This window comes from Puma concolor, chromosome D1 (assembly GCF_028749965.1).
Source record: "Puma concolor isolate L17-30 chromosome D1, mPumCon1.1.hap2, whole genome shotgun sequence".
NCBI classification, from domain to species: Eukaryota; Metazoa; Chordata; class Mammalia; order Carnivora; family Felidae; genus Puma; species Puma concolor.
This window is the reverse complement of record NC_141676.1, coordinates 18,177,047-18,204,841: the sequence shown is the minus strand read 5'-3', so window position 1 is coordinate 18,204,841 and position 27,795 is coordinate 18,177,047. Positions and strand designations below refer to the sequence as shown.

General features: G+C 54.5%; 2 protein-coding genes across 4 annotated transcripts in view; one reads left to right on the top strand and one right to left on the bottom strand.

Moving 5' to 3' along the window:
* Window positions 1–9,796, top strand: part of PRDM11 (PR/SET domain 11) — an 85,073-nt gene extending 75,277 nt beyond the window's left edge. For 2 of the 3 annotated variants that reach the window (XM_086677612.1, XM_086677611.1), the window contains exons 7-8: window positions 3,635–4,261; window positions 5,459–9,796. In XM_086677612.1, coding sequence (XP_086533738.1) covers window positions 3,635–4,261; window positions 5,459–7,623 — 2,792 coding nt within the window. In that variant the 3' untranslated portion in view covers window positions 7,624–9,796. The remainder of the gene's footprint in view (window positions 1–3,634; window positions 4,262–5,458) is intronic. The other variant, XM_086677613.1, reaches the window with a different exon arrangement.
* A 10,068-nt stretch (window positions 9,797–19,864) lies between these two features.
* Window positions 19,865–27,795, bottom strand: part of SYT13 (synaptotagmin 13) — a 42,650-nt gene continuing 34,719 nt past the window's right edge. Inside the window, exons 5-6 of the mRNA XM_086677610.1 lie at window positions 25,178–25,307; window positions 19,865–23,513 (exon numbers count right to left, since the gene is read on the bottom strand). Coding sequence (XP_086533736.1) covers window positions 23,209–23,513; window positions 25,178–25,307 — 435 coding nt within the window. The 3' untranslated portion in view covers window positions 19,865–23,208. The remainder of the gene's footprint in view (window positions 23,514–25,177; window positions 25,308–27,795) is intronic.

Here is a 27,795-nt window from a genome sequence, read left to right as displayed (position 1 = left end):
ATCGGATGAATACAGCGACTCACCCGGGGTCCCGGGGCTAGGAAGGGCACTGCTGGGTTTCTCATCCACATCTGTCCAGGGTCCTAGTCCAGGGTCTCAGCTCTAACCTACGATGGTATACGGCCTCCCAGACCAAACTTGTTTCTTCCCAGCTTCCTCCTGGCCTCATTCCTGAAAGTCCTGATCACACGCTGTGAATGAACCATCCCTATTAGAAGAAGGCAGTTCTTCTCAGGGAGGGAGGTGGGAAGGTGACCTTAGGTGTGGGTGGTGGCCTGGTGGGGAAGATGTCCATCCAGCTCCATTTAAATGCGTCATTTGAAAGTGGCTTAAAATACTCCCCAACCCCTAGCCCTTTGCCTCTCTATTCCAGCCTCAGCCTGGCCCAGGCAAACTGGTGAATCCAGCTCCTCTCAGGGGGATATTTCTTGCATTAAGGAAAAGCATTCAAAGACCCAGAGTCCATCTGGTCTCAGGAACCAGGACTATACCCAAGCCCCGCCATGTCACGCTCCTGACCGACCTACTTATTGGAAATAAATCTTCACATGGAGTATGAGTGGAGAAGAGGGAAAGGGGGCAGGGTGGCCCATTGCAATTAAGCTATGTTCATTTTTTTTAAGTTTATTTATTTTGAGGGAGAGTGAGAGAGAGAGAGAGCGAGCAGTAGCAGAGAGGGGCAGAGAGAGGGAGAGAATCCCAAGCAGGTTCCGTGCTGAGCCCAGCACGGGGCTTGATCTCATGACCACGAGACATGACCGAGCCGAAATCAAGAGTCAGACGCTCCACCAGCTGAGCCACCCAGGCGCCCCAAGGCTGTTCTTAAAAACAAAACAGAACAAAGCGGGTTGTGGACCTTGAATGCACAGCTGCTGCCTGACTTGGTAAAAGGTATCTGTGATTGGGGGGGCGGTGGGGAGACCCAGCCGACATGCTCACCTCTTGTCTTCTTCGGAACCGGGGGTTGGCCACGTGCCGATCTCACTCGGGAAGGCAGGTTTCTATGACGAGATTCCCATGGTTTCCGTTTGACCTCCGAAGAGACCTTGTGTAACCGTGCCTGATGCGCAATACATCTTTGTTGAGTGGATAAGGGAAGACACGAATGAAGACGGCCAAGAAGTCTCCAAAAGAATCGTCCTATCACCAGAAGAAAAGAAAACCAAGAGAAGTCCTATCTGAGGACACAGGTTCCATCCCTTGGCCATAATCTTCTGAAATTCTGGATTTGTGATATCCTCCCCCACCCCCACCCCCACCCCCACCCCCACCCCCACCCCCACCCCAGTGTCTTCTCCAAAGCACATCAAGCTGCGGTCATCCTCAGAGAGCCCCGAGATCCGAGGGGAACGCTCGGAGGAGGGAGTGACCTTTCGGGAGTGGTTCAAAGGAGGCGTAGCAGAGAGGCTTGAGATGGGATACGTGAAGATTTGTGAAGATACAGGAGGAAGAAGTGGCTGTTCCTGGCCAGGCTGAGCAGTAGGAAACAGGAAGGAGACTGAAAGGCACCGTGGGGCCGGGCCAGAGCAGCGGGTGGGCTTGATCCTGAAGCCCTCGGGAACAGTCATGAGCTCAGTGGCCTTTCTGTGTAGACGTCTCTGTAGCCTGCAGCTTTGGCAGGCTCTGAATACAGTTTAGTGGCATCTTAGATCGGTGGGCCAGCCCTGCTCCGGGAAGGGGATCCCGACACTCAGTCACCGAGGGTCTTGCGTGGAAGGAAGTTTCTTTGTAATTGGGGGCTGGAGCCCTGAGAAAGGCCAGAGCATGAATTACTGGTCCTTCTTAAGTAGGGACGTTACCTGAAGCCCAGAAACTTCTTCCTGCAGACAGCGTAAAGTATGCCTTCGTGGTGATCTTTTAAGAACGGGATGCTTCGGATAGGTGTATTCAAAAAAAACCTTGTGTCATTTGATCCACTTTGAGCCACTGATTCACTCTGTGGTGTTTCCCCCCATATTTAATGGAGGCTTTGAAATCAATTCCACGATGCTGAAAGGTCCTTCTCGGCCTTTAGATTTTTCTGAGCGCCTTGAGTCCGAAGAAGTCCCCCACGCATCCTAGGAGATTTGAATGACCTTGTCTTTAAGCAGAGACGCATGAGGACTCCCTGCTGATGTATAGCCTTGAGCTCCCGACATAAGCTGTTTGCTGCCTGACTGGTCTGTGAGAAGTGAAAGCATGGCCCTTGACGTTTGGAGATTCTAAATGGGCAAGTGTCATAGCTGATCTGTACCGCGAACGTGTTAGTGTTCACGTCCACCCTTTCTGCTCCTCGGTCGTTATAAAAATATAGGCTGTGAGAGCCACCTGACTTTCAGGGGCCCTGAACATAACGTTCAGGCATTCATTCGTGCGAGGACAGAAGAGGGGTGTCCTGATTAGGTTACCCCCTTTTGTGCTGTTACCCGTCGGAAGCCTGGATTCACACACGGGCCGGGGCACGGCACCCCTTGCCGGCTGCGGGGAGCCAGTGCTCGGGCATAGCATGGATCTTCTGGATTGTTCCCAGAGATCCTTTGGCCTCCGCTCCACTCAGAGGTTTTTAGCAAACACGGCTTTTGGAAATCCATCCGCAACATACATTCAGGTCAAGCCACTGCTCGGAGTCCGCTCCCAGGGCCCCGCCTCTATCTAGGAAGCCCTTTGAGATTCCCCGGCCCCACAGGCCGCCGTCAGGACCTTCTGAGGGTCCCCTGTGGCGTCTGCACCCCCGGGGAGCATACGCCCTTCTATAGCAATTTATGAGACTGTGGCGGCCGTTTCAAAGGATCAGGCTAAAATTCTTGTTGGGAGCTCAGCAACGTCTTTGAAGCCAGTCACGTGATGGAAAGAGCTAGAAAAGGGAGCGTTCTTTGTATCATCAGGTAAGGAGACACAGCTATATTTCAAGAATGCTTTGGGTCAGTGGGGTCACGCCCCTCTTTGTCATGCTGGAGGCTGCCCGCCCGGAGCCGTCAGCCACTGCGGGGGGGCCCCCCGTCTTCCCGTTCCCCCCGTTCCCCCTTGCCTCGGTTGTGGGAGAACCACGGACGTTCAGGTCACGCTCTCTCCCGTGCACCTCGTCCTCTGATCACTGGGAGAGTTAGAAAGGATGGTTGGCTGTGGGTCGGTCTTTGCCCCGAGGGGCCGTCTCGGGGCAGCCAGGGAGCCGGAAGGAGAGGACTCCGTGTTTCGTGTGTACCTTTTACCAAGTCGAAGCAGCCGTCTTCCAATTGCCAGGACTGGACGAGAAGCCTGGAGGGCGGGGAGCCACACGCACTGAGCTCTGAGGTGCGCGCCCACCCGCCCGGTTTGATCGGTGGGGGTGTCATCTTCTAGGGCTACCGAACTTCCCGCTGCCCTCCCCTATAGCATTCTCTCCACTTGTAAATGTGCCGCGTGTATACTTAAGGCTCCCGCGCAACGCGTGGTCTTTTTAGAGAGTTCTGCCCACGTTTCGGGATCCCACTCTAGACCCCGTGATCCGCTGAGTGACCCGCCTCTCTCTCCCTGTCGTGTCACACCTGCCCCACAAGGCCAGATCCAGAGGGATGTGTCAAGTGACTTTCCTGATAGGAGGCGTGCCTTGTTTTCTGTTGGTTTCTCCACGTCGGGGCTTTTCCCCCCTTCCTCACGCCCTGGTTTTCCTTCCTAGGAGAGAAGAGGTTGCAGAAGGAGAAGTCTGAACAGGCTCTGGATAACCCAGAAGACCTGAGGGGTCCCCTTCCGCTCCCCGTGTTGAGACAGGGCAAAAGTCCCTACAAGCGTGGCTTTGACGAGGGGGATGTGCACCCCCAGGCCAAGAAGAAGAAGATTGACCTCATTTTCAAGGACGTGCTGGAGGCCTCCCTGGAATCCGCGAAGGCGGAAGCGCACCAGCTGGCACTGAGCACCTCGCTGGTCATCAGGAAAGTCCCCAAGTACCAGGACGAGGCCTACAGTCGGTGCGCCATGACCGTGTCACATGGCGTGCAGAATGTCGGCCGGACCCAGGGGGAAGGGGACTGGAAGATCCCCCAGGGGGTTTCCAAGGAACCAGGCCCGTTGGAGGATGAAGAAGAAGAACCTTCGTCCTTCAAGGCCGACAGCCCCGCCGAGGCCTCCCTTGCGTCCGACCCTCACGAGCTCCCCACCACCTCCTTTTGCCCTAACTGTATTCGTCTAAAGAAGAAAGTCCGGGAGCTCCAGGCCGAACTAGATATGCTTAAGTCTGGGAAGCTTCCTGAACCCCCCGTGCTCCCCGCACAGGCCCTGGAGCTCCCGGAGCTCTCGGACCCCGCAGGTAAGTTGGCGTGGATGAGACCGTGGCCGGAGGGACGGGCGCCCGGTGGGCAGGGTGAGGGTGGCCCGGCGCTCTCTGCTGGAGCCACCTTCCCCGGGGGGACCTGAGGCGTGTCACGAGGGGGGCGGACTCCGGTCGCGGCCCTTGCCCGCAGGTGCCTGCCCCCGACAGGCTGCTTCTCAGCTCCAGCGGGACGCCTCGCGTCGTGCCCTTGTATCCTCCCCGTCAATAAAGGAAGTTCCACTGCTGGAGGGGTGTGTGCTGTGTTCTTGACCCGCTGCCTCTCTCTAGTGGGCCTACCGGTGTCTCAGCCCCACGCTCAACTTCTAAACCCAATCTCTCTCTCTCCCCAGTCCCAAGCAGGGCATCCCGTGGGGGAGAGCTCCCGGCCTTGTTGACCTCAGTCCCGGAACACAGCCTCGTTCTTCTCTTCCCGAATCGCGCTTCTGCCGCACGCGGTCCTATCTCCCCTGCCCGGAGTGTTCTAGAAGGACTGGGATGCGGGGGCGTGTGGCTGCACGCCTCGGTGCTTTTCTGTCGGCCGCTGGGATCTTTAGACACGGTCGACAACCGGCAAGGTTTTTTCGGAACACAGCTGCAGCTGAGTCCAGCATTTACGTAGCGTTTCCTATTTTAACCTCATCCCGTAGCGCAGAGTGAGGCGTTTCAGATACTCGAAGCATGCGTCTTGACCAAGCTGCATTCTGATCCTGAAATAGCCCGGGGCCGTGGCAAGCTGCCTTCCCGCGAGGGCCGCACGCCGGCCCCGACCACGCTGGCCGCTGGGATAAGCGAGCCCCCGCGTCCTCGCCCCGGGGGACTCGGGGACGCTCGACGTGCTTCGTTCTCTCCGCCAGGTCGGCTCTCGTGGTCGTGCCGCTCAGTCGATGGGAAAGATGAGGTTCCGTGAGCACCCGCTGGTGGAGGGTGAGGGCCGGCGGCCCGGCGCGGGGCGGCCACCGGGGGGCGACCCCCCTCCCCCCACCCCACCCCCCCAGCCAGAGAGGAGAAGCCACACGCGGATAGCGAGAGTGCCTGTAAAACAAATCGTAGGCCGGGGTTCGGTCCGTCGTCGCAGGTGGCTCGCGGGTCACGCAGCGCGGCGCCTTTGTTTGGGGCAGCGTGCCCGGTCGCTTTGGAGAAGTCGCTGTGTTCGCCCCCGGGCCTTCAAATGTCTCCTTCCCGTTTGTCTTGCAGCCTCTGAGAGCATGGTGTCCGGCCCCGCCATCCTGGAGGACGACGACCAGGAGGTCGACTCGGCCGACGAATCCGTCTCCAACGACATGATGACCGCCGCCGACGAGCCCTCCAAGATGTCGTCCGCCACCGGGCGCCGGATCCGGCGCTTTAAGCAGGAGTGGTTGAAGAAGTTCTGGTTCCTGCGGTACTCCCCCACCCTCAACGAGATGTGGTGCCACGTCTGCCGCCAGTACACGGTGCAGTCGTCCCGCACGTCGGCCTTCATCATCGGCTCCAAGCAGTTCAAGATCCACACCATCAAGCTGCACAGCCAGAGCAACCTGCACAAGAAGTGCCTGCAGCTGTACAAGCTGCGCATGCACCCCGAGAAGACGGAGGAGATGTGCCGCAACATGACCCTGCTCTTCAACACCGCCTACCACCTGGCCCTCGAGGGCAGGCCCTACCTGGACTTCCGGCCCCTGGCCGAGCTCCTGCGGAAGTGCGAGCTCAAGGTGGTGGACCAGTACATGAACGAGGGCGACTGCCAGATCCTCATTCACCACATCGCCCGCGCGCTGCGCGAGGATCTGGTGGAGCGCATCCGCCAGTCGCCCTGCCTCAGCATCATCCTGGACGGGCAGAGCGACGACCTGCTGGCCGACACGGTGGCCGTCTACGTCCAGTACACCAGCAGCGACGGGCCCCCGGCCACGGAGTTCCTGTCCCTGCAGGAGCTGGGCTTCTCCGGCACGGAGAGCTACCTGCAGGCCCTCGACCGGGCCTTTTCTGCCCTGGGCATCCGGCTGCAGGACGAGAAGCCCACCGTCGGCCTGGGCATAGACGGGGCCAACGTCACGGCCAGCCTGCGCGCCAGCATGTTCATGACTATCCGCAAGACGCTGCCCTGGCTGCTGTGCCTGCCCTTCATGGTGCACCGGCCCCACCTGGAGATCCTGGACGCCATCAGCGGGAAGGAGCTCCCCTGCCTGGAGGAGCTCGAGAACAACCTGAAGCAGCTGCTCAGCTTCTACCGCTACTCGCCGCGCCTCATGTGCGAGCTGCGGTCCACGGCGGCCACCCTGTGCGAGGAGACGGAGTTCCTGGGGGACATCCGCGCCGTGAGGTGGATCATCGGGGAGCAGAACGTCCTCAACGCCCTCATCAAAGACTACCTGGAGGTGGTGGCCCACCTCAAGGACGTCAGCAGCCAGACCCAGCGGGCGGACGCGTCCGCCATCGCGCTGGCCCTGCTGCAGTTCCTCATGGACTACCAGTCGGTCAAGCTCATCTACTTCCTCCTGGACGTGATCGCCGTGCTCTCACGCCTGGCCTACGTCTTCCAGGGCGAGTACCTGCTGGTGTCCCAGGTGGACGACAAGATCGAGGAGGCCATCCAGGAGATCAGCCGGCTGGCCGACTCCCCGGGGGAGTACCTGCAGGAGTTCGAGGAGAACTTCCGGGAGAGCTTCAACGGGATCGCGATGAAGAACCTCAGGGTGGCCGAAGCCAAGTTCCAGTCCGTCCGGGAGAAGATCTGTCAGAAGACCCAGGTGATCCTGGCCCAGAGGTTTGATTCCCGCAGCCGGATCTTCGTGAAAGCCTGCCAGGTGTTCGACCTGGCCGCCTGGCCCAGGAACAGCGAGGAGCTCGTGAGCTACGGCAAGGAGGACATGGTGCAGATATTCGAGCACCTGGAGGCCATCCCCACCTTTTCCCGGGACGTCTGCAGGGAGGGGCTGGACCCCCGGGGCAGCCTGTTGATGGAGTGGCGGGAGCTCAAGGCCGACTACTACACCAAAAACGGCTTCAAAGACCTGATCGGCCACATCTGCAAGTACAAACAGAGGTTCCCGCTCCTGAACAAGGTCATCCAGGTCCTCAAGGTCCTCCCCACTTCCACCGCCTGCTGCGAGAAAGGCCGCAACGCCCTGCAGCGAGTTCGCAAAAACCACCGCTCCCGCCTGACCCTGGAGCAGCTCAGCGACCTGTTGACGATCGCCGTGAACGGCCCGCCCATCGCCAGCTTCGATGCCAAGCGAGCCCTGGACAGCTGGTTTGAGGAGAAGTCTGGCAACAGTTACGCGCTGTCGGCCGAGGTCCTCAGCAGGATGTCCGCGCTGGAACAGAAGCCGGTGCTGCAGACCGTGGACCACGGGTCAGAGTTTTACCCGGACATCTAGGGGGCCGGTGTCACAGAGTTCACTAAGCTGTTGAATATTTTTTTAATCTATACTCATAAGCTTTGATATATTATATAAATATATATTATATTATATATATATATATACATACATATATATATATATATATATATATATATATATATATATAAAAACCCACACTGAAAATTTTTAAGAACCGAGGTGACGCATCCACCAGAAGCCACTGGGAGCTTTCACAAAGGAACGATGTTGGAAACCGACTCTTGTCTACAAGATCCCGCAGCCGTTTTCACTCACGGAAGCATGTGCTGGGGCCACACGCGTTCCCGCCTAACAGCCAACCAACAGCCTAAGCTAAAACGACGGGTCTCTGTCATCACCTTTAGGTGGTTTGTTTCGTTTTATGTTTTCGTTTGGGGGGGTTGAGGGATTGGGGTTTGGGTTTCTGTCTTGCCTTTTCTTTTCCCGTTTGGTTTACGACGGGGGTTCTTGGCCTCTTCGCTGCCATGCTGGTGTAGCTGAGACCCGTCTCTGATTTTGGAGGGGGGCAGGTGGTGTATCCGGATTGGGGTGTGTGTGTGTGTGACTTTCTCCCTTGTCCCGCCTGATTTCAGCCTGAGAGGTTTGTACTTGTTTCCTGTTGAGCGTTCCTTCACTGTCTTAGAAACAAACGTGTCGGTCAAACTGTGACACCCACCACTCCCCACCTCTGTCGCCTCTCCCGTCTCTGGGTTCTGGATTCCCTCCTTCCATCCAGCCCCCTGGATCCTGAAGATATTACCTGTTGTACTGAAGGCAAAACTGCCTTACAACCGAGCTTGAAATCGTGGGGAAGGGACAAGGTGTGTGTTGGGGGGCGGGAGGGGGGGGGTGGGAATTTTTTTTTTGCATTCCTGTTCTCCCGTGGTGTGGGGTAAAATAATATAATCCCATTCAGATCCAGGACTTTGGGGGAAATGAAGAGCCGGGAAGTCCAGACCCTCATAGGGCAGCGATTTTTGGCTAAAAGCAAGTCCGATGGAGAGTGTGGATTCAATTTACATGAATTATTTATGCTCTGTCTTTATAATCATATGATGTGTTGGGGGTATTTTTTTTGTGCATTTAATAATCAAATGCCTGCTATAGTTCAGTGGCAGGAGATGTCAATGCAAGTTGTGCCCTGGGTTGTGCGTGACTCCAAGGAGGGTCTCTAGAGATGGAGGCCTTCTTTGGTGACAAGGCTGATAATAAACCCTTCAGCCTGGCAGGAGGCAGTGGGGAGCCAGGCCTTGCATCCATGCCTGTGAATGCCTCCTTTTTTGAACAGGGTAGAGATGTCCTAAAGAAAAGGAATAAACAAGAGGTCAGACAGGACTCTCAAGGCAGCAGCCTACATACACACACACACACACACACACACACACGCACACAGACGCACACACACGCACGTACACACACACACACACACACAACCACAGTATAAGCTTTAGAAATAGCCACTTGCCTATTCCCTGGGGCAAGTAATGGTTTTAAGCTAGAGGAGTCTGATCGATGCTCTTTTGTTCATTTAACTACCAGTATACCTCGCAAGGGAGTTTTTTTAAACAAAATGTGCGTGAGCTGTTACAAACTTCTGTTCATGTTTCCACATCTGATTTATGCATATCTGATATGCAGAGATCCTACATTGTGGGTGCAGGTTGTGTTTGGGGGAGGAAGGAAGATCTGCGTTGTCCGTGGTCAGGTCCTCTCACTCGGCAGAGGGTGGGCAGAGGACGGCGTGATCGGGCCACAGGCCAGGCCCCCGTGTCTCCAACCTGCTCGGCTCAGACGTAGAACTGTGGTGGCTTCCTTCCTTCTTGGTTTAGCTTGATCTCCGAGGCCTCGTGCCACTGTTGAGAACCGTAGTGGAAATGTCATCAACACTGAACATGTCATTCCCCTTTCCTTGTCCTGCCCGTACCTTCACTCCCCACACGTCCCCTCCCCCCACCCCTATGGTCTTGGTGCTAAGATAACTTTAGAATCATTGCTGCTAGTTGATAGCTTTTCATTATATAAATATATTATATATATATATATATATTATATATTATTTTTGAAACTTTTTCGTTTGTTTTCAACAGTGATGTAGCATGTTAAAAAAAAAAAAAAAAAACAAGAAACAAAAAAAAAAACCACCCGGTTTTCTCCAACTGTCCCACTGCCAGGCCTCATATGCTGCCTTGTTCAACAAATCAATGCACCCCTGCCTGGTGACATTCACCACCCACCCCCCCTCCTGGCCCCCTTCCCAGTCCCTTGTACTCCCCCACCCTCCTCTGAACAAGGAGAGAGCAGAAACTAGCAAGGAAACACCCAAAGCTCTTTCTGAGGCTTCGGAATTCCCAGCCTCAAACCATGTCCGTACTTCAAGCTGATGTGTTCCCTACCCCCCCCCCCCCGCCCCGCCCCGCCCCCCGCCCGCCCTCCGCCGCTCCTCCCATCCGGGTCAGTATTTGTGGTCAAGCGGGATGCCCTTGCAAAGCACAAGGTTCCACCCTACCCTCCCGGACATTCTGTCCGCCACACACAAAAACTATCATGCCTGTGGGAGCTTTCTTGGAACATCACACGGACCAAGTGAGGTGGGTTGGGGGCAGAGAAGGCTGGCAAGGGGAACCTTGGTGGGGGCCGGCAAAAGTAGGTTGGGATCCTTTCTTCGAGCCACCAGTTGCCTTAGACCTTCTCCTTTCCCCTTCTGCTCCTCTCCTCCCGCTACCCTGGGAGCCATCCCCTGGACCACTCATTTGAAAACCGGGAAGAGAGAATCACTGATGTCTGCCTGAGGACTGGTCAGGGCCGTGACTGTTTCAAGAGGCCATGGCCCGAATTAGCTCCGACGGGGAAAAAGATCCTTCGGGCCTACGCCAGCATCTGCCGTGAGCTGGTGACATGCCTCTGGGCTAGGAGCATGAGCGCGAGCTAGCAGCACGGGGACTGCGGGTGGTCTCCTGCCGGGCCAGCCTCCACGCCCGGGGCAGGTTGAGCTCTCTCGGGGGCAGGGGGTGCTCGAAGTTTGGCAAGGCGCTCTAAAACTCCGGGTGCTCATGGCTTCTGTTGAATCCAGCCAGGCCTGGGTGGTGTGAGGCACTCTGAAGGCCGCTTTACCTTGGGACCGGAAGTAACCAGGGCACAATTTGGGTGACACGCCCACTGCAATTTACACAGGGTCTTTTTTTCAATCCGGATGCTCCCAGGAGGCTCAGTGCTCCCAGCCTGTGAATGTCGCGCGTGATTTCTAACACGGGAGTTGCCACTCTCCCGCCTCCTCGTGAAAGACTTTCGGGAGAACGGGCCCCCACAGGGTCTCGCCCAGGGAACCACAGGCTTAGCTAGCCTGATCTCCCTTTGATGGGTGTAAAAAGCTGTGGCCGGGCAGTCCTTGTATCCCAAATATGGTCACTTCAGATGAGACAGAGCCCTTGAGCTCAGCCACTGGCTTAGAATGACATGTTTGTCTCCGGGGTTGAGACGTGTCCTAATTGGGCTGACCGATGAGTGATTTTCTTTGGCTCATAGAGGAGGGTGGGAAGTGAGTTCAGGTTCATGGCCGTGTGTGCCCAGGAGATACACTGCACAGCCTGGGCGCCACAAGCCCTTGTGATTAACATGGTTCGCTTCCTCTGTTGGAGGACAAAGACACCCCCTGCCATCCGGTATCTGTGGAAGCTGAGGGTAGCCCAGCCCCGTCTACAGCTCTCGCCACATCAGAATCCCCACGTTTTGCCCACCCGGTCGGGCAGGAGAGTCCAGGCATCCAAAACACCAGGTTTTTATTTTTATTTTTACTTTGTCCACGACCGCCTACGACATTCTTGTCTCCTCATCCTCACTGGAGAATGAGAGCGGGCTTGGGCTGCCGGGCATCTGCTTGGGCGGCCGCGGTGCTGGGCCCTGAACCCAGGGCAGGTGGGGGTCTCGCCCCAGCCCCGCTACCTGTTTCCATGTTGAGTTGTCTTGCTCAGCCCCCTGTCCTTGACTTGCTTATGTCAACCCTCTCATTTGGAGGAAGGACCTTGTAATTACTTAAGGTAACGTTTAAATAGCTGCCATTTGTTTGGACGTGATACCGAGAAGGAGGAAACAGGGAAGGACGCGTAGAATGCCGAACGTGGTCGCGGCGAGACAGAAATGGCTTATGGGATTGGCCCACCTGGGCTGTGGGGCTGCTGTTCTCCGGAGCCCCGTGGCGTCCAGGAGGCGGCCTGGGGTTGAAGTAGAACTTCTTTTCTAGATTCCTCCCCGTGTGTTTTCCCTCCCATCCCCTCTAGGGATAGGAATTCTGGATCTGGATCTGGTGATGGCATATGGTCTGGGTTGATTTCCGACTAGAATTTGTGTTTTTCTAGGTCCTATGCCCAGTTTGTGCAGAGGGTTCCGGGGACACTGGACCTCACGCCCCCCTCACCCCTTCGAGTGGCCACCCTAGCCAGGTCAGCCTGGGACAGCCAAAGCAGGGAGGCCAGGCCTCCTTAGGTGAGAAAGGCGTGTTTGGACAGCAGGGGACCCTGGGACGGTCCCATTGCAGACACCAGCCTCCTGGGAGTGGTCATGGGTTCTGTGCTGGGTCGTGGGTTCTGGCCTTGTTTCCTCCTCATATCTTGAGGAAGGAAGATTTCCTCCAGAGACACGTGGGGCCCTTCTGCTTGGAGGGAGACCTCTCTCCTGGTCTCTGCTCACAGGGTCCTTTCGCTGAGTGGATGGAGCTGTGATATTTTAAGAAGCCTTTGAGGTGATCCTTGTGTGTTAGCCAGAGGGAGAAAAAAAAGTGCCCTTTTGGGAGGAATATGGTACAGCCCTCCTCTTCCATATCTGGCTTTCCCCCCTCCGCCCTGTCCCCACACCCCCCCCCATCCCTTCAAGTGGTGTTGCCCTGGAAATACCTATGCAATCCAGTCTCCCCAGGAGAGCGCATGGAAGCAGGGGGTATGTGCAGTGTATCATACAAATGCTACAGCATATATATTGTATATATGGACATATGCCGTACGTATACACACAGAGTAAGAGATTAAATCACGTCTATATATCTATAAATAATATCCTATATATTTATACATTTCTATGTTTTAAATAGATATAAAAATAGAGTCTATAGAGAGCTGGGAGAGCAACGGGAAAGCCTGTCGCTATGTTGTGCAAAGAGGGAGGAGGCAGGGCCTCTGCAGGGGGAGATGTGGAAGCCAGGAGGGCACTGTCTGCCGGGAGTGGGGTCTCCTGCCCACAGTGCAGGACAGGAGAGTCCCCGGGCCTCTGCCCTCTCCGCGCACTTTCTCTCCTTTACCGCAGGCTTGGGCTGAGGTGGAAGGAGATACTCGCCCTCTGAGCTCCAGCCGAAGTGCCCCCCTCGTCCCCCCTCACCCCCTGCAGTCCGACGCTTAGGTGGTCACTGCTGCTTGGCCCTGGGACGTGGTCTCTGGGCCCTGGTGGAGGGACCACTGCACAGTTTCCCCTAATGCCCTCCCCCTACAAGAATGAGCAGCGCTGGCGGCAACCGGAAAGGTGCACATTGGACCCAGAGGGGCCCGGGGAGGATGCCCTCCTTCCCCCCTTAGGTGCTTCTGCTGACCCCTAGAGGCCAAGCCTCTGAAGTGCGGCTGCCCCCCCGCCCCCCCCCCACCCCCCCCCGCCTCCTTCACCCCCTCCACCGCTGTCTGCCAGGGCGCTGCAGGGGTGAAGCAGGCGGCGCGAACATCACCAGCCAGTGCTGCCCGCTACGTGGAGGCTTTCCGGCCAGGGCAGGGGGCGCCGGAGAAGGGCGGGAGCGGCAGACACCCCCCCTCCCCCCCCCCGCACCCAGGGCTTCAGTGAAAACTCAAGTTCACAAGCAGGGCTTCGGCTCAGCCCGGTTTGCACAGCTGCTGTTGCTGGCTGTACTCAGGACAACGCTCTCCCCTCCCCCGCGTGGAGGCCCGTGACCCCTCCGCCCACCGCCACCCTAACAGGCAGGTTTAGTTCACGTACACTGTTCCGATTCTGTGACTCGAGGCAGCGGCTGAGCCGGATGCCCCGAGCTTATCCGCTTCCACCAGGGAGGACGCCTTCCCTGGCTTTTATCCCTGCTCCTGCCCCAGGCTGGGAAGGTGTGTCTGGGGCGTCTGGGGAGGCCGCTGGTGCAGCCGGCAGTGCCACCGAGGGCTTGCGTGGCCCCGACCAAACCAGGAGCCCGTTAGCTTCCGGGTTTCTCTCCACCGTTTCGTTTCCCTGGAGGTAGGAGAGGAGGGGCCGACAGGGCTGCAGGTGATAGGAGACAGCCAGCGGCTGCCCCCTCTCCTCCAGACCAGCCTAGGCCTTTCGGCTCTCCAAAGGCACTTACCTCTGTCCCCGAGCCTCCTCTGACCCCACGTCCTCCTCTTCCCTGCCATCTACCAACGTACCTCAGTCTCCAGCAGACCCAACCTCTACACCTATGGTCTGGGGCAGGTCTGTTTCGCCAATGCCCACCTCTTCGCCCCTCCACGTCTGCCTGGGTCTCCTTGAGCCACAGCTGGCTGCCCACTGGGTCTCGGAATCCCTTCCAGTGCCTCCAGAAAGACCAGGGCGGCCCGAGCCTTCCTGCCGCGGTGGTGGGTCAGACCCGTGGCCAGGGGTGGGCATCCCCGGGTAGCAATCCACGATGCACTGTACCTCAGAGAGAGAGCATACCATGGGCCTCATGGGCACCGTGCCCTCCGTCCAGGCGAGGACAGCCGGTTACAGTAAAATACTGCTTGCAAGGAGACAAGGGCCAGGCTGCCCTCAGGCGCCCCTGCGTCTTCACTTTGGTCTCTCGGGAAGAGCCAGCAGGTCTGATTTGCTCTTTTTCAGCCCTGTCTCTCTCCTTCTCTCCACCCCCACGCTGCTGAACCGATTCATTTCAATCACAAAGGAAAACTAAGGTGGGGGGGGATACTTAGTCTATTATCACACACATATTAATATGTTAATACTTTCTTTCTTAAAAAAAAAAAAAAACCTCTTGACGTTATTATTTTGCAGACTACGCTTTATAGTACCTGTGTGACGGGACCTAGAACACTGGATACAAATAGAGCTATGTTGGTTTATCATAATATGTACGCAGAAACTTTCCTTTTGTCATATTATCCTTGTAATGTAAGAAGATTGTTAATAAAAGCATTTAAATTTACTCACCAAGGTCGAATCTCTGCCTCCTTGCCTCCATCCCAGGCCTGGGCCCTGGGCAATCCAGAATGGGTCCTATTTCAAAGGCTCCGGGGTCAGGATAGGAGCCTGCCTGCCGCTGCCAGGTTGGAAGGTACTAGAAGAGACCTCTAAGCCCCTTCCTGCCTCTCTCGCTTTTCCCCCAGTCAAGTCCATTTCCAGCAGGTAACCTACATGCCTCACCCACCTATCTGGCCAAAAGGAGGTGTAAAACCGAAACCATTTAAAATAAACCTACCTGCCCCCGCATGCATTTATCTATCCCACAGAGACTCTCGGAGGAAGCACACCCAGAGCGGTTGCGGACAGACTGTTGTTCTGATGCTCTCTCCAACTGCCTTGCACAGTTCTCCACCTGCACACCTGGTCCCTGGGGAGGGTCTTCCCCCACTGGTTCACTAACGGCACTGGCATGGGGACGGGTGTAAGCGATGCTTTGCCCAAATTGTTCTAGAGAAAAGATGGGCATAAATTCAGTAAAGACATAGATAAAGTGTTTGTATTTCTTCTAAAGAGGATCTAAGCTCTCCTACTCTCAGCTTCGGCTCCCCGCTAATTGGCTTCCTTTCAGGGGCTGTCCTTCTCCCCTTTCCTTAATCTCTGCCATCTTCCTCCCAGGCTGTGACCCTCAGGTCACTCAGGTCCCCTCAGTTGGTCACTCAGAGGCTTCCTGTTGTGAAAGCCACCCCACAGTGCCCATGGAATGTTCTGGTTCTCTTCTTTTCCCAGAAGATGGGGGATAGGAGAGGAAGGAGCAAAGGGCCACAGCTGTCCATGACTATCCAGCCCAGGGGAACCAGCATCAGCCCACACTCCGTTGCTGGCCATCTGGATTTGACTTTCATTGGCGGTCTTATCTGGAGCCTATTAATGATTTCATCACTGGAGAGCAAGGAATGGAAAGATCCTCCACCTGCACTTGGCCGTGAGATCGGTCTCCCCAGAGCCGGGCTTGGAGGATGTGGTAAGACAATGAAGTCTAGCCCACTCCCTTCCTTCCCCCTTCTCTCCAGTTGCTCCCTAGCTTTCCTCTCCAAGAATCAAAGGACAAGTTCCATTCACATCAGAGAGATGACGCAGGACACTGACTAGTGGCCCAAAGACCCGAGGGGATGCTATGTGACAACGTCTACAATGACCTTTTGAAAACACACAAGTCTAGTCGTGGCGTCTTCTCTGCTTAAAACTCTCCGGTGTTTCCCATTGCCCTTGAAGTTCAATCCAAGGGCCTGAGCATGACCATCGCCCTGCACAATCTAGCCCCTGCCTACCTCCTGGCCTCAGCCTGTGACCTCGTCTGCCCCGGGGCTCCAGGCACACCTCCCTTCTCTGTTCCTCAGGCTCACCAAGCTTTTTTCTGCCTCAGGACCTCCCATTACCCCGGGGCCCTCTGCCTGGGATGGTTTCCCCCAGGATGGTTGTATGGCTGAGCTCTTCTCCTCTTTTAGAATCAGCTAAAGTGCCACCTGCTCAGAGAGGTCTTCTGTCTCTAAATAGCCACCCTCGAGGCACTGCCCATTGTCCCTCCCGTAATTATTTTCTTTCAAGACCCTTATCTCTGTTTGCCACTGTGTCTGGGGGTGGGGGTGGCCGTGTGTGTCTGTGTGTGATTTTTCTATGTCTCGTCTTCCCCCTCTAGGTTGTAAAGCCCACAAGAAAAAGTGGAGACTTTCTAATATCACATAGTAGGCATTTAATCAATGTTTATTGAAATGATTTCACGCAGCACCTGATAAAAGTATAATCCCATTAATGCTGTATTGGTCACAGGGGAAGTCCTGGATGCTTCCACTTCGTCTGTCCCTGTATGAGTTTCTCCATTTAATCAGGATGACTCTGCACCTGACCCCCGGCTATCTCCGGCCTTGACTCAGCCTCTTCTTTATACAAAGCTGGACGTGGCCCCTGAGGTGCCTACTTGAAGTACCCTCCACTCCCACCGGCTCTTGTCCCTTGAATAATGGTCTCTTCCAATCCAGGCAGGTGTCCCCTCTTTCCCCGAGCAAAGAGAACTTCCCAGCGCCTTTCAGCTTGGTAATTCTCAGGCCGTGGTTCCAGGTAGCATTTTAAAGCCACGGTGTGCGTATCTAAGTTACCTTTCCAATAAAGACGCTTGGCCACTGGCTGTATGTCAGAGCCTGGACTTTAGGGTTAGAGGACACCACATTGGATCCCCGCGCCCCGCCCCCCCCGCCCCCACCCCCCCGCCTCTTATAAGCTGTGAGACTTTAGGTAGGTCACTTATCTGAGTCTGTGCCTTCAGCGCTTAGCACAGAGCAGTGGTCCACGGCATGCTGTTTATCGTCATTATCGTCAGATCAGGATGACATAGGTGCTAGAAGGGTGTGTGCTTCCCCACTGCCATCACCTTTCACCCGGAATTACTGGGGCCACCTTGGATGAGGACAGCTGGCACGGACTCCTCTGCCTGAATGGGGGTCACCTCTTCCTTTCCAGTCTAGAGAGCCTCAGGGAAGATTCTCCTGTTTCAAGAGCTCACCCTACCTGGCTCTCAAAGGAAAAAAGGCTGCAGAGAGATTTTGTTTGTTTGGGGCTGGAAAAATGAGTTTCTCTTTGCTTGTCCCTGGCTTGGGCGCCTGGGTTTCTGAAGCAGGATTTCTGCCATCCCCCGGTTGCCACTGAGCTGTCCTGAAACACCAAGAAGGAGCTCCGGTCTGGGCTGCTTGAGGGGAGACCACACCCGACCGAAGAAGTACCATCTCAGGGCCCTGAGCACATGGTGGCCACCACTGGACCGGTTTCCGTGGCAACGCCTGGCTTCCGGCCCCAAGACCGCCTTCCTCCCACCTCCTCCCAGGCAGGTGTCTGCCTCCATTTCTAGCTTGGGGATGCTTCTGAGGTTCCTGCCAAGGAACTCAGGTGCTGGCTCACCTGCAGGAGGGAAAGGAGGGGAGGATGGGGGCAGTTTTTCAACACTGGCAACAAGAAAATGCCCAACCCCCTAAATCTATCCATAGCACATCCTGTGGCTCTAGCCTTGCCAGGTGTCTGCCCTGGAAGGGAGACAGAACAGATGCTAGGGTTCTGAGCTTCTGGAATAGTGGTGCTTCCGACTGGCTCCAAAAAAAATAGAAAGTCTTGGGTGGAAAATTACCACCAGCACATGAGAAGAGGCTGACTCGGGAGCCTCAGGTGACATCGTATATCGTCTCGAGGAGTGGGTGGATGTCAGGAGGGACCGTTAGACGATGCTAGGCATGGGGCAGAGAAGGCAGGTACACAGGTACATGGGTTTAGCCTGTTTTATGTATGATATGGAAGACCAAAGATGTGTGTGAAAGGTACGTTGTCGCCAGTTTCAATCACAGGATCATAAAACCTTAAAGTTAGTGATCGTTTGGTCCAAATTCATTTTACAGATGGGGACACTGAGGCACGAAGGCAAGTGACTTACCCAAGGCCGCAAAGTGACATAGCCATGCTGGGTTGCTGGTTCTTAGCTCCTAAATGCAGGGCTCTAGACTTGAGTCCCTCTGCAGGGACAGAGCTTATACTTAAGGCAAGGCGGTTCAGTGGAAAGCCCCGTATAAGGCTTGTTTAACTCTATAGAACTCTATAAGCCCTGTATAACTCTTCTTCCCTCTTCCAGACTCTCAAATATTCGTTTGGGGCTCTAGTGGGCCATATTCATAGTTACCTGGGAAACAGTCTATCTTTGGCTCTGTGGGGTAGGACCTACTTCTCCTACTCTATTACGAAAATAAACATCCAGGTTGTCATTAAAATATAATAAATATGTGTATAATATAAAATAAGGAATTATATGCGCAGCCTTAGAAAGCAAAGACATCTCATGGTTTTCTTCATGGATCATTTATCCTGTATAAGAGCTTTGCTTTTAATCAGCCCTGGCTGATTCCCTACTGACTGTGAAATTCAAGTCCCAGCCTTTGCCTGATGCCAGAGGCTCTTCCTCCAGAGGCCAGGGCCGCAGTGGCCACCAGGAGGCCTTATGGTGACGGGCCTCCGGGAGTCCTCTTGTCCCTGCCCACCTTCTGGAGCACAAGAGAACTATTGGCTGCTGCACTGATCTTCCAATGATGGGAGTGTTTCTTTTGGGGATGTTAGGGAAAGAATTCTCTAGTTCCTACCTCATTTTTTTTCTTCTCAAGAATGAAGTCAGAGTCCCGAGAGGCCAGTTCCCCTGCTTGCGTGTAGCCCCTTTGATTCAATGCTCAAGCAAAGCCATCAAGGCACACACATACACACACACACACACACACACACACACACATGCACACACAGAGAGCACTTTATGATTCAGCATTCTACTCACTCCTAGGTACATATCTTAGAGAAACGTGTGTATGTGAACAAGGGGATATGCACAGGCATGTCCACAGCAATCTTGTAATAGGAAAAAAAAGGAAACATCTAAACGTACGTCAGTAAGAGGATGGGATTCTGGCATCTCCATACGATGGAATGTTATGCAGCAGCAAATGCATGAATGAATGAGCCAGTGAACGAGTGAATGAATGAACTACAGCCACATGGGTCTGCATGGATCAAGCTCAAAATTTTAACGTGGGCGGGGGGCAGCGCCTGGATGGCTCAGTCGGTTAAGCATCCGACTCCTGATTTTGGCCCAGGTTATGATCTTGCGGCTCATGAGATGAAACCCCACGTCGGGCTCTGCATTAACAGTGCGAAGGCCGCCTGGGAGTCTCTCTCTCCCTCTCTGTCTCTCTGCTCCTCCCTTGCTCACTCTTTTTCTCTCTCTCAAAATAAGTAAATAAAAACCAAAACAAAACTTAAAACGATTTGGATGGGGGGCAATAGCGGGATGCGATTTAAACAAAGTTTAAAACACGCAAACACACTCTGACGCTGCTCAGGGTTTACCTACACGCGTAGCGAAAGGATGAAGAAATGCTTGGGGGGAGAAACATGGCGGTCTCCTGAGTGAAGGACTTGAGAGGACTTTGACTACCTTGGTCGAGTTTTATAAAACTCGGCAGCGGCTTATGAGTGTTTACCAGATTGTTTTTTGTGCATATAGGTCTAAAATGTTAAGTGAAAAGAAAGAAACAAGACACCAGGCACCTGACCTGGTTGGAAATTATTTATTTACCATTGAAAGGTCGGTGTTCCCCAATGTGACACCAGACGTATGACTACAACGTCTCATGCGTCTTTTTGTACTTCAGTTCATGACTGCGAAACAGACACACGCTTAGCACTGACAACAGCAAACACAGGCGGCAGAAACAAATCACGAAGACTAGGTCTGTCTTTGGGGGGGTCCTCGCCTCGATCTGGCTCGGGCTGGGACTACCTCCCTCCAGGACTCCTTTACACCCCAAGGAACTGCCCCCGGGGAGCCTCTCTTCCAACCCCACCCTCTCTATCCAGCGTCATATGTCACTTAACCCACACCCAGAGTCATATCTCAAATTGAAATGGACGGACACGCACAAGGACTCGAGCAATAGACACTCAGCAAATACACACTGATTTGATGTAAGAGGCAGAGTCACAGATGAACGCGGGCGGACTCCCATCGCCATCCAGGTCACCTTGGGGGCCACAGGCCGGTCTGCGATGGGTTCTTGCCTTATTTCCATCTCGCTCCATGCCCTTCTTCGAAAATGCTCCCTGGCCAAGCACAAGGTGTTCCTTTCAGAAATGATCGGCTGAAGTCACACGGGCCCAATTACTCTAATGGGGGTGGGGGGGGTTGAGTTGCACGTGTGTCTGCTACAAGGTACGCGGAGGCGAAGATCACCGAAGTCTGTCGATATGGTGGTCTGGGACCTCTGGGCGATTGAAAATGCACCAAGACGGAATTTTGTTGGAAAAGCACGGCCGTTACAGTCTCTTCTGTCACTAGGTACATGTACAGGTGGCTGGGATTTGTCATTAGGTGATGGTAGCACTTACATGTGAATGTTCAGGCCGACGGCTGAGGTGTCTGCTGCTTTTGCCATTGAGAACTCAGGACAGACGGACTTTTGTGCCACTCGCTGTGTCTCTTCCTGCCAACCCCCTATCCATCCTTCATTCATTAATTCACGCAACAGACACTCATCGGGGGCCCGTGAGCTAGCTTCATTCTGGGTCCTCGGAACACACAGGTGAAAAACCTCCCGCAAAAACCCATCTCGTTCTGCGCAGGCCTGCTCCATGAGGTGGTGGGTGACACTATGATGTGCTACGGTGGCGTCTGACTCTTACTGGGGCAGCCTTTGGATTGGATTCTGGAAAGCGCAACGCTTGAGGTACAAAGAACGGATGCCTCGTGATGGAACGACCAGAGGCAGAGTTGATCTTTCTGGCGTCCGAGGCCCTCTCCGGCCCACCTCAAACATCCTTCAGTGCGACTGTGAGGCAGGTGCATAGATTTATAAGGAAGTAGAACCCGTGTTTCCTGATTTTAAGTCTAGAATCCAGAGTGTTGTCCGTTGGAGTAGCGGATGTTGCCAAGAAGAGAATACTGGTCAGCTCGTGTAGGAAATGTTTTGTTTCCTTGTGGCTATGCCAACCCCAACAGGCAGACCAGGGCGTGAGGGGAGCCTCAACAACGTGTTAATAGGAAATCGCTAGCAAATGCTTTGCCTAAAAAGCACTTGGCAGGGGGGTGGTCCACCTTAATGAACAAGACCTCCAATTCTGAAAGCCTTTCCAATTAAACAGGGATTTGATATTTTTTTCTGTTTCTTCAGATGCTTTTCTACTTCTGCACGGGACGGGCAGATCGTGACAGAAGGTGATAAGGCCCCTGCTCAGATTCTCAGGGAGAGGCCAAGCATGGCGGGAAAGAAGCACGGCCCTTACCCATCTCGCCTCGGGGTCCCTTGTGGGTCATAGGACCGGGTGACATTTGAAAGCCCAGAGTTTGGATGTCCCGTAGCAGAGTTCAGATGCAGAATGCATGGTTCTGGAAGTGCCTGGGATGGTTCTGGCGCTTTCCAGTCATGGTCAGCTGCCATCTTGAAGCGTCAAGATGATCTGTGGGTGGCCTGAGCGTTTGTTTTTTTGGCCAGAGAATGCCGACGGCTTCGGAGCACGATTTCATCTACCACCTCATTCACAGATACAGAACTGCCATGTTGCTGGTCCTGTTTTACAGATGGCCAACCACGGAACCCAGGGATCCTGGTTCACGGGCAAATATCCCACCCCCTCGGCAAGACGCATCCTTTAACTGACGATGTGGACAGCTATTTGGAATAAGAAGGTAGGGATTTGAAACCCAGGCTGCTGGTTACTTACTGATTCAAGCGACAGGCCCTGAAAATTCAGGAAGGGAGGCACACTCTCAAAAAACTCTCTCCTCTTTCAAGTTACCTTCCTTCTCCACATCTACGGAGCTAAACATAATAGACTAAGTTAATATGTGCCCCCACCCCTCCCCACCCCCCCCGAATTCCTCCTGGAAGGGCTGACATGCTGAGAGATGCATCTGTCTCAGAGGGTCACTTGGGTGATGTCGGTGGATGTGACAACTAGTGCCTCGTGACGAACAGGCTCGTCACGGAAGATCTCCCCAAGTATAACGTGAACCGAGTTTGAGATAAAACGATGGGGAGTTATTGAACAAAAAGCACAGAATTCAGCCCCAGAACAGGATCTGAAGGGCACAGATGAAAATATTAAGCATTAAAATAGTCAAATGAAAGAAACGGACAGGCCTCCCACATTTCACACTGCCCGCTGAAATGTCCTGCACTGGAACTGGCTGCCCCTGGGGACTGTAGCCCCAACAAGGACTGCGAAAAACCTGTCCGGAATGCCGTAGAAGGGATTTCTCCAAATGCGGTGCTCCAACCTCGGCATCAAAACCCCTCGGTGCTGGTTAAAAATGCAGGTGCCTGGGTTTCGGCCGGGAAGATCGACTTGGAATGTCGACGGGTGGGCCCGGGGAATGTGCTGGTGATTCTTTACACACGAAGGTTTGAGAACTGCTGGGTTCCTGCCGCGACCGGGTCGGGGGCGTGATTTAATGCCGATTTCATCCCACCCCGACAATCCCGGATTCTCCGAGTTGATCCAGGATACTTTATTTCCTCCATCATTTTTGCAACGCCTCTTTTTAAAGAGCCACCTTCTGCACGCACGTTATTCCCCACCTTAAGCTCTCTCTGCATCCGGCCGGACCCCACCGGCCAAACCTGCCCGTGGGCTGTATCTGACAGGCATCTCTTCAACAGCACAGAGGAGCCAAACGCATTCCTCAGTGGGACCCAAATGTCCCGTGTCCACCCCCGGCCCTGCCTCGCTCATGTTTTAGAAATGAGAGTGTAAGAAGAGAGGGGCGGGGTCCTGGCCTTTGCAAACACATCTGTCCCCCGGGTGTCGGGATGAGGATGGGGCACAAAGAAGACGTCGCGGAGGACAGCGGGGCTGGAGGGGCGGGGCTGTGCCCGACAAGGGAGGAGCCCAGGCAGCTGGCTACAGACGCAGCTGGTGCCACATGGCGATCTGCCTCCGGGGGTTTTTGAGCATTTCCTCCCAGTGGTTGCGCTCGGAGCCCGAGGCGTGCAGGCCCAGGCTGCAGCGGCCAAGCGCACAGCTCTGCCCCTCCTCGTCCTGGCCCAGCACCTCCAGCTCCACACTGGAGGCCTGCAACAGGCCATCCGGCAGCTCGAACATGATCATCTCGTTCCACACGGGGTTGATCTTGTGCTTGGCCCGTTTGGTCTGCTTCTTCTTCAGCTTCTGAGCCTGGTGCTTTAAGGTGACCTTGACAGAGACATCTGGGGGAAAGAGAGAGACAGAAGGGTAAGCTGGTGGGGGGGGGGGGGGCGGGTAGCGGGCCCAGGATGAGGCTCCCCCTCGGGGCTGGAGAGACGGGGTCTCCGGCTCAAGATGTGCATCGAGGCTCCCTCTGGGCACGCCCCGCTCTCACCGGGCCCTGCGCTCATTCAGTTGTTAAATGGCCCCCGTGTGGCACTAGACCGGGGGATACGGCAGAAGTTCCTGCCTCCACAGAACTTAGGCTGTGGTGTGGAAAGCACCCAATAGCATAGTACATCCAGGGTGGTCGTCTGGTGGCCCAGGCTTGGGTCAAGCTAGAACCACCACCTGCCCTGAGCCCTTCCACGCGTCTTCAGGTCCCACGTCAAACCGGGCCCAGGATAATGGCTCAGCTTGATTTTTAAACTCGGACTAGAAAAACTAAGCCACCCCCATGGCTTCACCCCATTGGTCTGTCCATGCGAGCGTTCTGGCTGATTATGAAGATAGAAGGTCTTCTCCTCCGTTGTTTTATAAATTTCACTTGAGGGCCCCGGCTTCACGTGGAGGACGAGGGCACACTGCCTTGGCCCCCCAGGGGCACTGCACCGATGGAACCCAAGACAGCAGCACAGGTCACTGGACAAGCTCTCACGGAACATCACAAGGCTCAGGACCCGGACGATGTTTTCATTTGTCAAGGTTCCCGAAGCTAATGTGAGAATAATTGTTACTCGGTATTCATTGCTATAATTATCATCCCCGGGTGGCTAGTTTGTTATTTCAGCCGATAGATTTGAGAGACAAAGTGTTGTGCTGTGATTGTCCTGACAGGAGGTGTAAAAATAAATAAATAAATAAATAAATAAATAAATAAATAAATACAAATAAAAAAAGAGTAGGGGGCAAAGAATTGTCTGGAGGGGAGGAGAGGAAGCACTGAACTCTGGCCTTTGGCTCAGGAATCTGTCGGCGAAACCAGTTCTGATTTCTTTTGCCCCAAATCGTTTGCTCAAAGGTAATGAATGCGGTGGCAATTCTCAGTTTGTGTCCTGCTATAAATATCTATTTATTTATCCCCTGCTATGAGCACTTGGCTCTGGGTCCAAGCCGCATACTGCTACGTTTCCGGCCCTGACAAGAGAGCCCGTTTCGGTCCCCAGACTCGGGGTCTGTGCTGGGGTATCCAGAAGCAAAACCTGAGGCTTCCAGAACGTTGAAGAGATGCTTATTTGGGTATATGGGGCACAGATGCCCGAAGCTTCAGGCCGCCTCAGCCCAGGCACCCACACACCTTCTGCCAGCATCCGCACTCCGCTGATGTGGGGGTGGCAGGTTGACAAAGACTGAGAAGAGAGAAGAGGCTGGGGGGGGGGTGGGCGTGGGGCACACGGTGACGGCCAGCTGAGACAGGAGGACCTAGCCTTCCAGACAGCAGTTGGTGAGATGAGTCCAGCTGGGTGTGGGTGATGGGCTAAGCTAAGCATCTTCTTAGCCCAGATGCTCCAGTCCGTGGCTCCGGTCCTATCCTTGGCTTCTTCTGACCCGTGGGTAAGACGGGTTCCTCTCATGGATGGATCTGGAAGGTAGGAAGCTCCAGGCAGCTCACACCTGGGCCCGATGGAGGGATCGGCCCAGGAGTAAACGGATATGAGTTTAAAGAAGGGAGTGTGTTCTCACTCACCCTTCCCCAGGAGCGCCTTGGGCTGGTTGGAGTGGAGGTTCTTGGCCTTAATGAGCACGACCAGGAGGCGGTTGGCAGCTGGGAGATAGCTGATGGATAGAAGGACCTCTCCAGTTCCTGCAGATGGTTCCTGAAACAGAAGAGAGGATACAGGAGGGGAACCCATCAACTAAATGCTCAGCCTGGGGTCACACTGGACCTGTATCCAATAGGCATCCTAGAAACCATGTACCCATCGAGGCTGCTTTCTTACAGAGGGAGGAGGGCACCGAGGAATTCTAAGTCGCGTGTGCCTCCATAAGAATTTTTCAGTTGCCGCAAATTGTGATTTTCCAAATTATCATATGTTCAAACCCAACTTCTAAAACACATCAAAGAGATGCCACTTCGGATGTGGCAGGAGCAGAGGGTCAGGACCCCTTCTCAGCCTTCGCCATCCCCCACAAGCTCTTGGGGTATCTTTATAGAACACTAGGGTTCTCGGGGACGCAGTTTGAGAACTGCTGCATCGACCCGTCAGGTTCCTGCGGCAGTGGGGAGTTGCGATTCCTTACTCTGTTTGAAAAGATAATTCCTTCCAGCCCCTGGAGGGCTGAGAGTCAATAATATGATGTACGAATGCGGAGCAGGGCCTTGCCTGGTCAACAGAACAGCCAACTGTGTCAACAAAAAAGCCGGGCATGCGATGTTAGGAGGGGCACCAGAGACCTCCGGCAATAACCTTGCTTTGCAGGAGGTGCTGACGCCCCCTGTCAAACAGCCAGCACGCCTTTCCTCCGTCTGTGGCTCTACAGAGTGTCTCCGCTGAAATTCCTACAAGAATCTGTTTGGAATTTCAACAAATCAACTGAGGGACAAAAATGACCCAAAAAAGGCCCCCACAGGAGGCAGACAGACGCGTGCCATGGTCAAAAGGTGGCGTGACAGATTTCAGCACCAGACCATCCGGGGCTGAGCACCATTTACTAGCTGGGTGCCCTCCAGTCCATCATTTCACTCCCCACACCTCTGTTTCCTCATCTGTGGAATGGGAACCGTTGGCTGGGGTTATCGCCACCGGTCATCCAGGAAGGACAGCCACCACTTTTTGAGATTGTGAAGCAGGCATATTGTTTCTGGACGAAGAGGAGACAGTTTGGGCTTTGGGAGTGAGGCTGGAGGAGGCTGGCTGGGCCCTCTGCCCCCGTCACCCCTTTCCTCCGGGAAAAATGTCTTTGACGTGACTGCATCGATTCCACCAGCCCTAAGTAACCAGTCACACGACAGAATGATTTGGGAGCTGCCAGGAACGTTGGCAATGACATGAGTAACCGCAGCGAGGACTAATTAAACACTTATTATGGGCGAGGCGCGATTACGTTATCTATCCCACTAGGATGCAAGGTCCGTAAAGCGGCTCCCAGGACCCGGCCTACGGTTGACACACTGTCAACTATTTGTGAGTGCAAGAAGTAAGAGAGAGGGTTCATTTTCAGAAATGCCAGATGAAAGCTGTGCCGTCTCGTTAACAGTAGGTCTACAACCTATTGGAAATATGTATGAACCCCAGCCCCCCACAGTGGAGCCCCAAACGCTTAGACACTTCACTTCCTGGTTCTTCTTCCCCTCTCCGTGTCTCGGGCTTATTTTCGCGGGCTTTGCGATGAGCGTGTGCCAAAGAACAAAGGGAGGAGGGACTGAGAGTCTCTGCGTCACCTCAGGGAATGTACATCTGCTCCAATGAGACTGATTTTTGCCTTACATGGGCATAGATGTCGTCTGAGTGAGGCTGTAACCTCTGTAGTCCTCAGCCAATGAGGAACCAGGGGCGGGACTTCACGCTAGGAGATAAATCGTCTGCTGTAACTGCCCCGGGTGTGCCTGTCCCTCAGACACCCACTCTTGCAAGAACGTTGATTAAAGCCTCACTCCACTGTACTCTGAGTTTCGGTGTCCCTCCTCTGATGGGGCCGGTGGACTTATTTCTCACAGTGAGATAGAAGGGTGAGATGTCTTACTGAATCTTGACAACAGTCCTAGAGATACCAATCTTGTATCCATTAAAAAAAATTTTTTTTGTAACATTTATTCATTTTGGAGAGACAGAGAGAGACAGAGCATGAGCGGGGGAGGGGCAGAGAGAGAGGGAGACACAGAATCCGAAGCGGGCTCCAGGCTCCGAGCTGTCGGCGCAGAGCCCGACGTGGGGCTCGAACCCACGAACTGCGAGATCGTGACCTGAGCCGAAGTCGGACGCTCAACCGACTGAGCCACCCAGGCGAATCTTGTCCCCATTTTAAGCATAAGATCTTGATGCTTCAGAGAGCACGTCCCCACCTGAGGTCATGTAGCCAAAGTAAGAGAAGTAGCAAAACTGAGGTCTGGTCTGATACCGAAGACCAGGTCCTAAGCCAGGGCTCTTCAGACCTCTTGTTCCACAGCGAAGGAGCCGGGCCCAGGGACTTGTCCGGGCACCCAGAGGGGCAGCAACAGACTAGGGTGGACCACAGCCTCCCGATTCAAGGCTGCTTCTTGGAGGCCCATGGGTGACCTGTGCTGTAGCCACAGGATGATCCGGCTTAAACATCCTGCTCCCCTTGGACCAGGCAAGAGGAGCTTGGTCCCATCAGCTCATGAAG